Raw genomic sequence first — 13,048 nt, 5'->3', positions numbered from 1 at the left:
TGGCTTCTGAGTTGTTGGGTAAGGGAGAAAGACTGCTTCTTTTCTTCTGGCAGAAGAGGTATCAGTGGAGAAGGGACAAGACTGTGCACGGAGGAGATTTAAAGAAGTTTGTTAAGGTGGCAGAAATAAGGAACTGTGGGAAGTGAGGGGGAGGGTGAGTTTGTATGTCAAGGCTTGATGCCAGGAATGGGAAATAGAGTAAAATTAGTGATGTGGAAAGGGCAAGAGATTGAGGCTATATACCATGAGGCCTGGAGCAGCTCCTCTAAGACTTGCACCAGAGATGTGGGACTTGACAGCTAGGTTTGTTCTCAGAAATAAGCATGGGGAAAGAGTTTGGGTTGGTAAAGAAGTTCCTAGTTTGAGTTTTGACCCTAGCATTTAAATATCTGGTTGGCACTGAAGAAAACACCTAATCTTGATTTCTTCATTTGTAAAGTGGTTCCTCTTGATATTGTTGAGAGGCTCAGAGAAGAGGAAAATGGATGTGAAAGCATTTGGTAGAGGTCAGGTACTTGTGCAGATGTAACTGGCTGTTGTGACTGGTCCTACATAGTGCTGTAGGATTGAGGTTAGAGTTCGGCTACACAGTAACATCTGTTGAGAAAGACAGTGAGTTCTAGAGCAGGGTTTACAATTGGTTGCAAAAGAATGGTGCTGGAACATGGGTGCCTATAAGGTGGAGACTGCAGCATTTAAAGCAGTAGAGGGGGTTACTAAAGAATGGAGATATTGAGTCTTGATAGAGTTACAAATTGAGGCAGAAGCAGAAGGCAAGGATTTTCGCAAGCATGGAAGTGCTTCAGTAATTTTCAATTTCTGGGGACACTGCCAAATTTTGATAACAACAGTAATGATGTTGGATAGGGTAGGTGGAAGAAACAATAGGTAAAGAGTAGGAGCCTTTGTTAACTTTCATCTTTGTCTGAACAGTGTGGGGAGCTTGTTCATAATGATGGAGACTTGAGGACTGACTAGAATGGGAGCATAGAATGTTTCATCTGAGTGAATAATTAGAGAGCTGAAATAAGTCCTCTAGGACTTTTTGAAGTAACAGGCTGAGTCTGAGAGGTAAATGGTCAACCTCCAGAGTGCCTCTGCCACCAGCATGTCAGTGGAAGGGGAATGAGAGTGAACTAGTGAGGGCTAAGGTGGGTTTGGTCATGCAATGTAGCAGTGGATTAGAAATGTTTTCAGTGGCAGAAGGGGTAGAGGAGGTATTGAGACAGTTATGCACATAGTAGGTTAAGAAGCTTTTGAATTGAGAGGAGGAGACTGGAGATGAGCAGATGGGGCTTTGTACCTTGGAAGGGACATGTCACTGCCTCTGTGGCAGAAGGAAGATAATATTGCCTTGTCGCAGAGCAAGCCATCATCTGGACTGGACATCTCTTGAGAGAGGAGTGAGCAGTGATATTTCCAGATTAAGGTGGTGTGGAAGCACACTGTTACTGTTGGGTGTTCTTACCCTAAACAAATGCATTAGCCTCAGCTTGAAGGACTCTTGAAAATAATTATTGTAATTATCTATTTGGAAATGTTTATGGGGAAACTAACTTTGTTTGTGTTTCTGCAAATTTCTGCCTCATTGCAGTTTTCATTTTCTGAGCTCAAGTGAAGCAGTTTTATTGGAGCCTGGTGAATTCTGAATGGTGGCTGCCGATCATGCATTTCTTTGACCAGGCATACTCAGAATTTCTAGCACGAGCAGTATGAATAAAATTTAGTATAGAAAACATAAACCTCTCCAAACACCTGTATTTCTACTAAACTGGATACTGTTTTGGGTTCCAACTCTTTTGGATCCCTTTTTAAACCTTCTCTTTCTTGGCTTTAGTGCCGTATATACCGCTCTCAGCCTCATTTTGGCAGCACTTCCCTACCCAGGTTTCAGTACATTCCACCTCATTGCGATGCTCACACAGAAAGTAAGAACTGGATTGAACCTTTAGGAGTAATTGAGGGTCTTGGCAAAAGCTCAAGGCAGAGTCAGCCTTTGGAGTTTTCTGAGTTGTGGCTCTTCCTTGCTCCTACCTCTTGGCTTGGCTGGTCTTAATTCCCTGCCTTTCAGGATCCTAGTGCCCTCGTTCTGTTGTTCAGTTCTCTCTGACCCTTCCTGGATTCTTCCTTGGATATAAATCATGTTCCAAAATGACCTTTCAAATTTCTACCTTTGCCCTTCTTCCTTATCCCTTTCCCCCAAATCAAACTCCCATTCCCTTTGCATGGATTAAATTAATCAGATTGTCCTAAGAGAAAGCCTGATAACAAGGTTTCCTCTCACCTGTTCTTTCCAGGATCATGATTGTTTTTGTTGTTGTTTTAAACTCAGATGAATACCTACTTAGTGGATTCAGGTAGTATTAGGGAGATATTTTTAATCAGGGATTGAGTCAGGAATTATCTGTCATTAAATTAATCCACTGAGACTATTCTATGTATAGATCTGGTCCAGAAAAGAAACTGTATTTATGACCTGATTAATTGACTCCTCAATCCTAGAGAATCAGAAAATGAATTGGCAAGAGCAAAAGCTGTTGCAAAGCTTCTGGATCTGTAATTTTTCTATCCTCCGAGAAGAGGATTTCCATAGCTCAGGTTTCCCAGGCATCCTAGAGGATGGCTATGTCTTTATCCAGATTTTCATTGAAATAGGAAGCCATTGTGCACAGTGATCCCTCTATTCAAATTGACTCTGTTTTGAATTTATGAATAGACTGAACCTGAAGGTTCAAGACAGAGAACTGATAGAGTGGGAAGCCTAGGAGCATTCAGCAAAAATGAGGACTGAGGAAGAGTAACCTTGAGCAGGAGGTGAGGTAATTTAATATTTAATAGAGGAGTTAAGTGTTTAGAGAATACCTGGATTAACTGCCTGAGTCCTTGGGTTTGTGGTATATTTACTAAGACAATTTCATCCTATACCTACTCCCTTCTAAGTCAATAGCTATAATTTTATCTTGGCCCAATTAAATCTGATTTTGTGTGTCTGTCTTATAGCTCATGGCTAAACTTTATCATCATGTGTGTTGTATCCCACCTTGGAAATCTTCAGCACTTTTGGTCATCTTGATATATTTATTTGTTCTTTAATCTTTGATTTGGATTCATGTTTGAAGCTCCTTCCATCATAAGAATTCCCCCAAAGAAGGGTTTCCACCTCTAAATTGAGAGACATACTTCACATTCATAATAAACCCTGTTTTTTCCCCCTGATTCTCTGAGTTTGCAAACGGGTCCAGAGTTTCTTAATGTTGGAGTCTTTAGAAACTGTTACTACTTTCCAAGTGAGATCTATAAGATGTTGCAGTTCCATTGTACTAACTGGTACCTAGTGGACTAATAGTCAGTCCTGTCCCTAAAAGGATCATATTTAAGATTTTCCAAAGTATGTCCTGTCAAACACTAGTCTGTTGAGAGGATTATCATCAAAAGGTTTGCTCAGCACAATAGTGGATATCATTTATTGAGCATTTACTTGATGCATTTTATATCCAATTTCTCTTGTAATTTAAAGTTCTATACCCCAGAACATTTGGAAAACATTGCTATATGAAGGCTCTTAGTAGTCTTGCGGTACATAAATTCATGAAATATTATTAAATCCAGCATTTTCTATCGGGAAGCTGTGGAGTTAGCATTTTGTGGCGCTCACTCAAAGGATAAATTTCTTCCTAGGGAAAACTTAGGTTACCTGAACTTTTATGTGTGCATTCCTCTAAAGAGTTTTATTGATCAATTTGCCAGTAACAACACCCTTGTCCTAGTACCATGGAGCTGAAAATCCACATTTATGTAGATACTGGACACAGTTGCCTGGCTGTGGTACAGGATTGCCTGAGACTGTGAACATGGAAATTAAAATAGCTGAATGTAGTGCTAATTTCATTGCTCAATCATTTTCTTACACTTTTATAACTGCTTGCTTTGTTAGTAGATCTAAGAATAAGTCTCCTGGTCATTTCTTAATGTATTGAAAATGGAGGAAAGAGAGTGGTTAATCATTCATTAGTAAAAATGCCTTTTAACTTATCCAGGATACTATTGGGAAGCCATGATTGATGGCCAGTGACCTGGAGGACAGGAAGCCATGCAGGCACGTAACACAGTTGTAGTGGAAAGAGTACACGCAGACTTTAGGTCAGATAAAGCTGGGTTTTCAGGCCTGAAATGATGTACTTTCCTGAGCCTTAGTTTCCTTATTTCTAAGGTTGCAACAGGTTTTGCAGCCTATGGTTGTGGTGAGGTTTAAGTGCAACAATATGTAAAATGCCGAGTACACTGGGGCAGTATAGGTGCTCAAAAAGTACTAGTTTATTCTTTATTTTAAAAGTGAATCATCTATCACGCTAACACTTCCTAAGTGATGTGGAAGCCTCAGCAGTGATGATGAGCACTAGGTAATTCTGATCACTGAGTGGGTCACCTGACAACATCAGAACCTTGAGCTGATTAAGCCCAAGCCCTGGCACACCCACTGATGACTGAACACACTGTATCCTCATGCTCCTGAAAGATGGCTTTCAGCTGAGTAGGAGAGTGATCTGGGAGCTTTAGTAGGGGAGCTGCTGGTCATCTTCTTGTGGCACTAGTGTCTACCCCTCAGAAAAACCTGTGTTCATTCACTAAACCTGAGCAGAACACTCATTAAGGTTGGGCACTTGAGACTCATGCACATATATGTCCAACATAGAATCATAAAGAGTCCAGTGGAGGAAGTAGACATGTGAATGTTTAGAGAACTAAGGAGTCACAGGTGCTATGATAGACGTATTTTAGAGAATACTAGGATAGGGTACTCAAAAGGCAAAGTGGTCAGATGTTGCTGAGGGAGTCTGGAAAGTCCTTAGAGAAAAGGTTCGTTCCCCTTGAGTTTTCCAGCTGTAAGTACAGTTATTAATCATAGCATTTAATTGAGAACAGTTTTATTAAGTCACATACATAGTTCATGGATGTTCATAGACATTTTCCTGGTGCAGCTTATGTGGGTTCTATTTCTGCACTGGGTGGCCTAATGAAACAGTGTATGCAGTGCTGTGTTTGAATTATTCATCAGTAACTGAAAGTCCCAAAGGATGCTACATAAGCCTGCGGTTTTTTTTGCATCAGGCAGGCTGTGCAGCTTGTTGCAGACAGCAGGGATTTTCTTTTTGTACCTGGACTGCTTCCTGAACCTGATAGTAGATCTGGAGCATCCTGAGAGGGCATGAGAGAATTTCCCAGGGTTGCTTTTGGCTCTTGTCTAGGAGAAATCCTGCATATTTTGATGAGTCTCTCTGGGGCCTGTGATCTGCTTATTTCTAAGGAGTAGGAGGAATAGTTTGAATGTGAGCATTACAGCTTTTTGCCTTGAGACCCAGTGGAGTTCTGACTGGAGGCCCCAGAGCTGCCCAGGGTACAGAAGTCTTATTAAAGCCAAAGACTTGTATCAGCTGTTAGTTTCCTTTGTGGCCACTTCTTCCAGAAGATGCAGGGAGGGCATCTCCTCCTCTCCAATGGATGGAGAGCAGCACTTGAAAATAACAGGTAAAATTTAAACTCCTGGAAATTGGTTGACTTGTTTGTTTGGGAACTGTATGGTAAAAATTAGGTTGAAATGTAATACCAGATGTGAATGTGCTTTGAAGAATCCCACAATTATTATGGTTGAGGCTGCTAATTTTGGTAGTTAATAATAATAAAATAACTCCCTTGTACCTGGAAGGAATAAAGATGCCTCACAAACCACAAACTAGTGTATTTCCAATATTGGGCACTCCAGTCATTCTATGAGGTCTGTGATGTTAAAATAGAACTGCTGACAGCTTGGAGTGGGAGTGGGGGGGCGGGGCGGAATCTGAGTTCATTACTACTACGACTGAGCTGTTGAAGCTGTGTGTCAGGGGACCTAGATTCAGCTGACTCATCTTGGCTGTCAGAAGAGCCGGGATGCTGCTGCTTGCTGGGGAGGGTAGTCCTGCTGGTTCTGTTTTTCTGATTCGCATTAATTGAAAGAATTAGAGAACTGGGGAGAGAAAAATGGAGACTTTTTCCTAAAGAGCTTGAGTAGAAGATTGAAGGGTAATGAAAAGGGAAATGAAAGAGGGCATGTGGATGTGTATCTAAGCTTTGAGCCATGTGCTTCATGGGAAAGAGGACACATGGCAGGAAAGAGGTATTTGGTCAGATAGTTTACTGAGCTGGTCACCAGATTGCACTGTTGACCCTGAATTGTTTGGTTGCATTTTGGAGCTGCTTTGAGGTGAGTAGATGACAGGAAAGGCCCTATGCAGTAGGAGGTTCATGTGATTGGTGTTTATAACCTAAGAAGGTGACTAGACAGGAATGAAATATAGGGTCAGATATTAAAAATGAGCTCAACACAGCAGTTTTATAGGTCAATGAATGTCTAAACACTACAGTGTAGTCTAAACTGAGCTTAGGAAGACATAGTCATGTTAGGAACCTTGAAACCCTGAGGTTCATGTTAAAAACTGTTCTTATTAAAGCTGTATGTTTTCTTTTTGTCCTATTATTAATGATACCATAAAAATGCATTTTATATTTACTTTTAACTTGTAGGGTTTTGCAAATTCTGAATCAAATTTTCTTTTTAGGAAATGGTGTTATTTTATAGCATTCTGCCTTAATAAGTGTCCCATTTTGCATTTCTTAATTTCTTTTTCCAGTACTTGTCCTAATCTTATTCCTATTAATGACTTTTAGTTTTAACTAAGATGGAACTTTAGTTTTTATGTAGAACTAGAATTACTTTCTTCTTCATTGATAGTGAAATAGGTTTTTCAGAATAGTTTGGTAGCATATCTTTTGTGGACTTTAGTCAGAAAACTTTCAATTCCTTTAATAGCGATCTACTATTTAAATTCACTATACTCAACCATTTAAAATTAATGTCAATAAAAGTTACCTTTTTTAGAGCAATAGCAGAAAGTGAAAGGCATGGGTTAGGAGTGAAGTTTCTGCAACATTCTATTCAATTCATTGTTATCTTATTATGCCAGATTTTAATACATCTTAATAGAAAAATATAATAGAATGGTATTATCCGACGTGTGGATATTGATAAGTGGTATGAGAAAAAAGTTTCCATTGAAATAATTTTGGAAATGCTGCGTTAAACAATATTGAACAGATTTCTTTAATCTGTTTAATTAATAAACACTAATGGATGCTGTGAAACTCCAAGAAGAAGATTGTCTATATTTTTTCCCAAATACTGCTTGTTTTACCCCTAGGGACCTGTATTCCACAGAACACACTTTGGGAAAACTGGAAAAAGAAAATTAGTTCTTTCAGTACTAGCTGTTGACGTTATTAATGTTATGTCCTTTTAGATTTATTGAAGGCTGATGTTAAAATCACTATTGGTATGAATTTGGTGTGTTTGTAACACCAAGATTTGTGCTTGGCTTTTTCCTTTATCCTTAAAAAGATTTTGCTTTTGGAGATGAGCAATTATACAAAGCAGATTAAGTATTCAGAAGACAAATAATTTAGCTAAAAGGAGGTTTCATGGTCCTTACGAAAGCTTCCATAGGAATGCGTACTTCAGAAAAAAATCAAAAGGAAAACATTTTTGTATTTTCTCACTTAAATGCTTATGGAATACAGTGTTCCATTGTGAGCCATGTTGTGAACCAAACTCTTCAAGGCAGAGATCACAGGTTTGTATCCCCAGGATAGATCTGGTGTGTAGATAGTTTTTGTTTCCCTGAACAGTGACTTTAGACACTTGTATTGGTTCCCAGCATTTTAGACTCAAGCATTTAAAAGTCTGACAACATAGGCCTTGTGTTCTCAAATGGTAGCTGTTTGTTGGTGCTGAGAAGTGCCTGCTTCCTTTAGAAGGAGTAGATTTACTCCAGTTTGTTACTGCCTGCCTACCAACCATAGTTCTGGTGCTCCACACATTTGTGACACCTGTCTGACCCCTCGGGCTTATGGGTTTTGTGACTGCCCTACTTTAAGGACATGGCCACAAGGCTGGTGAGTGTTGCCTATCAAATGATACTGCAGTGCCCCTTCCTAGAGTCACCTTTACAAGTAAATGTGGTCAGATTGCTCCAGGAGTACTGGAATCATATCAGTCTCGATCAGAGGAATCTTCCCTATTTCTGGATAATGTCCCTATCTTGTCCTCAGGCTGCCGAGGCTTTCACCATCCAGAGTCTATACTAAATCTGGCAACATACTGGAAAAGTTGTTTCACACACACCCACAGTCATCCCTATGTATACAAAGGTTGTATTGCCACAGAAAATTTATATTTAACTAGGTCAGAGTTCTAATTTCATCCATTATCAAAACTAATTGCTAAAGAAACAAGGATAATTATAAAGCAGCTGTTATTTATATTTTACCCCCTCCACAAAATATTTGTCAGCTTATAAATTATGATATATGATGTTTAAAAAATCAGTACTAGAAAATAAATCCAAAAAGAAAGTTAGACCATGGATATCAGACCCAGAACTCTGAGAATAAACCTAAGAAGATGGAGGACATGACTTTTGTGAGAGCTGACTTAAATTTCAGAAGGAAAACAGAGTGTGAGTTGAACGTCTCAATACAAACAATACCACAGTATTATTTTTGCTTGGCATGTGGAGTGTGTTGATGGTGGTGTGTGTTGACATTTTCCCACTTTGCAGCTGTTTTCTGGTGGCAGCTGGGAAATGTGGGTTTTATGAATAGGGTTAATCAGCAGTCTCCTGAGCCCTCTTCCTGTATTTTTACGTAATCTGTAATGCTAAGAATAGGGTAAAGGAATGGGTTGTGTGTGATGTGATGTGGTCGGGTGGGGGGTGGGGGTGAGGATGCCTCAGTGCTTGGGGAAGGAGAGGGCAATAAGGAAAGCTTTCAGCAGGAACATTTGAGATCTGCAGAGTTCTTTTGAACAGCAGTAACCTAGAGCTATTATAGAAGGCTATATTTTCTGTACTTCTTACTAAATAAAATGAGACCACTATGGATACTACACAGGAATTGTTTTCATTTGTGAAACAAAGTGATCCACAGTCAAACTCAATTAACATAAAGTTTTTGGATTACTTTATCAGGTCCTGAAACCATCTTAACTACTTTATTAGGAATGAGACTGGAAGAAGAGAGGGTTCTGTGTAGAAAACGATATGCCCCTATTTTTTTTTTATCAGTGACATTAGAATCCTTGTTCTTACAGTGTAAGGAAATTATCATGTTTTAAATTAATAATTAATGTGCCCCCTTGAAGACATTTAAAGGTGGTGCTTCATGGTACTAGTGAACCTGCCTTTGTAGTAGGGGAAAGATAATTTAATCAAACAGACCAAATTTTACAAGGAAAGAACTAGATATATCTCCTATGTGATTTTTTTTTCATCCAGTAAAGGTGTAACAAATGCCTGAGTGTTAACAGGATTGTGAACAGGTTCAGGTTTTGAGGGTCTAGGGAAGAAAAGGAGATTTTATGGCTGGTAGCTAACTGGTGAAGGCAACAATGTCATAAAAGGCAAAATGTTTGGTGGGGGTGAATTTTGCAGCAATCTTTAAGGAAGGTATAGACTATTTCTAACTCAGCAATGCCATTTTTAGAGTTAATTCAAGGTGTTTTGAAAATGTAATTGACAAAGGTGCTACCTTTCCAATGGGAGTACTCCTGAATATAAGCCAAGGCACATAAGAAATGATCTTCATGTGTTTCCTTGCATTAAGTGTTGGCATTTGAGCAATAGAGAAAATGAAGAATTCTGTTGATAGTAAGGAAATGAAAATTCAACTGTTTCCTATCTTAGTTAAGGGTGGGGGCATGTTCTTTAAGGATAAACACCCATCCTAGGACCTGCCTCTGGCTTAGCCTGGTTCCCAGAACACGTGGCTGGCTGTATGACTGGTTTGGGTATCCATCTTCAGGCAGTGCTGAAACTTCCTTTTTGGTGTGGGATTTTCATTAACTTTAAGCAACTTTTTTGACAATTCAGATATGGATTGAAAGGAATATATTTTAAGGTTAAAGTTCTGATGAAATACCTAATTTTTTATTACATGATAAAACAATGCAAGTTTTTCGCAAGAAGACAGAGTCCTAGTGAAAGGATATTAGTAAATAGAAATATGTCATGAAGGATTGATTTTTGTCTATTCTTTGAAAATTTGCTTCGATTTTTAGACTTGCCTTTATTTAACCAGCCTCATTTAGGAACATTAGATAAATTAAAAGTAGATAACTCTGGGTGCTTCAGTGTTTCATATCTCTGCTTGATAATTCTGTGCTAACTTGGTGAGTTAATCTGTGTTGTCAAATTCCTGAAAGATAAATGTTTTAATTTGGGAGGGCTGGTGGGAATTAAAAAGCCAGACATATAGATAATTTTAGAAAATATTCCTAATGTCACTGTTCTCTTGCTTTAGGTGGACTCTTAAAAAAGCTAAGTGCTGCACTGTGACAGTCTATAAACAGCATGTGTTAAAATGAATCTGATTCAAAACACAGAATCTATCTCTAAAAAGCTTCATTTTTTTTTTTAATCAGAGATGGTTTCTGAAGGTTTCATGGTATTTGTTTAGAGTGTTGAGTATAGTACTTATTTGTAGACTCCCCAAGAGTTCTTTTAAAAGGCACGCAGTGCAGATACACTAACTAATTAACTGGATTTTTGTTGGGGTTATGTATGTTGTAAAATGCACAAATCAGTGGGTTTGTCTTCAGTTATCTTATTCTCATTTGGGGTTGATGGAAATGAAGTAAGGACCAAGTAAACGACTTTTTTTCAGGTGCAAATTCGACCATGGAACCTAAGTGACAGTGACTTTGTAATGGATGGTTCTCAGCCTTTGGACCCCAGAAAAACTATCTTTGTTGGGGGAGTTCCACGACCCCTTCGAGCTGGTGAGTGGATATAGTAACACCACAACAATAAAACCGCCAACAACAAAATCCACGACTCATTTAGTCTTAAATATTTTCTAGGTTTCTGGTCAGCTATACACAATCTCCAAAAAAGAAGGCTGCCATGTCAGTTTCACTGAGCTGACTTTTTCCAGACTAAATGTTTTTCCCCAAAATGGTCTATTTTCTTATTGTGCAAGAGTGAATTTCATTAAACTGTTATGTTGAAAGGATGAATTCTATTTAGTGCTTTCCTATAAAACAACATATTTTTAAAAACAATAATGGTACATTTGATAGTGTGCATTCTTATGCCAGGTAGCATTGTTATATATAACAAAAAGAAGTAACCCCATCAGAAATCTATCCAGTGCAGCTGTGCCCACTCCCCTGAGCCAAACCGCTGCTGGAAATGGTGCCACTGGGAATCAAACAGAACTCTTCCCAAGTGAGAAAAGTTCCTATTTTTCTTATGTACTTTGGGAAATGAATTTTATATTTGAACATTTTATTATGACTTTTTAAAAGCTTCCCCATTTTTTCTTTTCTTTCTTTTTTTTTTTTAACTTTCTTTCCATTGATAAAATAATGTGCCTGCATGGAGGGGCAGAATCTGAATTGACTGGGGAGTTTGAAGTGATACTGAATTGATGACTTGAATATATAAATCCAAAGACAAATCTAATAAGCTGTGGATCAGTATCCTAATGATCATTGTTATTGTCAGTGGAATATAAAATTATTTGTAAGGAACAAAGTTTTCTAACGCACTTTAAAAATAATTAAGTTTGCCTTTTAAAAGTAAGAAAAATTAAAGTTACTGTTGCTGCTGTGGTTGCAAAAGTATATTACCTCTGTGTTATTTATAAGCAAGTAGACTTCTTGCTACCTAAAAAATAAAACAAAAAGCATAGATCATGAAAATGAAAGTTGTGAAAACATGGTTATTAAATGTATCCTACAGCTATTTGGCTCTATGACTTTGATGACTTCTTAATTCTGAAACTTCCTCAGTGTTTCTCACATATCCATTAAAATCCCAACTGTAATCTACACATAAAAGATAACTTAAAGGCATATATAGTGATATATTCATAATTACATTTTGAAGAATTATGACTTTGGAGCTTATAATTTCACTGTATCAGAAGATGAGATATTCTTGGATCATATTTTCATTCTAATAGAAAATAATGCCGAAAGAAAGACAGCAAAGCAGCAGAGCTGCTCTTCCCTTAACCTGTTATCAGAGAATAAAGCAACTCAAACATGAACAGTGGCACAAAATGAGGATGAACGCAGCCCTTTGTTTCTAAACTGCTTGTGCTTTAAAAAAAAAAAAAATTGGGGGCAGGGGCATTGTGGAACATTCCTTACTTTTAAAAACTGGTACTATATTTAGGAGTGGAGAGGAAGAAAAATCCCTTGATATTTTTTTAACTGCGAATGTATTCTACAAATGGCCATCCTTTGCTAGCTTTCATGAGCATAGGCATTTGGGCAACTTATCTTTTCCTTATTTTGCTATTTAGTAAACTTATCTTCCTGTTTCAACACAGGTGTAAGCATAGCCTGGAACTTACTTTCTGATTTTGAAGAACATCATTTTAAGGGAAACAGAAATCTGATGGCCCTCTAGGCCATGACCCAAAGGAAATTTTATGATAATACTTTTTGGAACTAACTACAGGCACAAATTACTTTTAATATTGTAGTTCCTTTCCCTTCTCCTTTTTTCCTAAATGGGAATCTGAAGAAAACATTCTAAAAGAAGAAGTCCCACATTTATAAAATAACAGAACTGGCTTTGGTTTCATGTCTATTTTTAAGTCACAGATGCAACAGTTTATAAATTAAAATTTTCTTTCATTATTCATCTATTAATTCTTCCTGTTTTAATGATTTGGAAGGGTATATAAAGATCTATATATTCTTTTTCTTCTAATAATCCTAAGAAGATTCATTTTTCACACTTATTCTGTAATCGCATTGACTCCACAAAATGGAACCCAAGAGGCTATATTGCATTAACATTCTGTTGGCAAGGTGCTGCCAATTCTAGGATTAGAAGAGAAATATGTTTAGTTTTCTAGTCAGAAATTGTATTTTGTGTTCCCTGCCTAGATAGTATATCTTTTATAAGTCTTGAATTGCTCTTTTTTTTTTTTAAACTAAACTATT

The 13,048-nt window shown here is 37.8% G+C and overlaps 1 protein-coding gene across 8 annotated transcripts in view; it reads left to right on the top strand.

Annotated features, from left to right (window-relative positions):
• Positions 1-13,048, top strand: part of CPEB3 (cytoplasmic polyadenylation element binding protein 3) — a 219,073-nt gene that overhangs the window by 169,468 nt on the left and 36,557 nt on the right. For all 8 annotated transcript variants that reach the window (XM_037805175.1, XM_037805173.1, XM_037805178.1 and 5 more), the window contains one exon: positions 10,753-10,867. In XM_037805175.1, the coding sequence (XP_037661103.1) occupies positions 10,753-10,867 (115 nt within the window). The remainder of the gene's footprint in view (positions 1-10,752; positions 10,868-13,048) is intronic.

The sequence above is a fragment of the Choloepus didactylus genome, chromosome 15, assembly GCF_015220235.1.
Source record: "Choloepus didactylus isolate mChoDid1 chromosome 15, mChoDid1.pri, whole genome shotgun sequence".
Taxonomy (NCBI): Eukaryota; Metazoa; Chordata; class Mammalia; order Pilosa; family Megalonychidae; genus Choloepus; species Choloepus didactylus.
The sequence above is the reverse complement of the archived record's forward strand: the minus strand, read 5'-3'. Positions and strand labels throughout refer to the sequence as shown.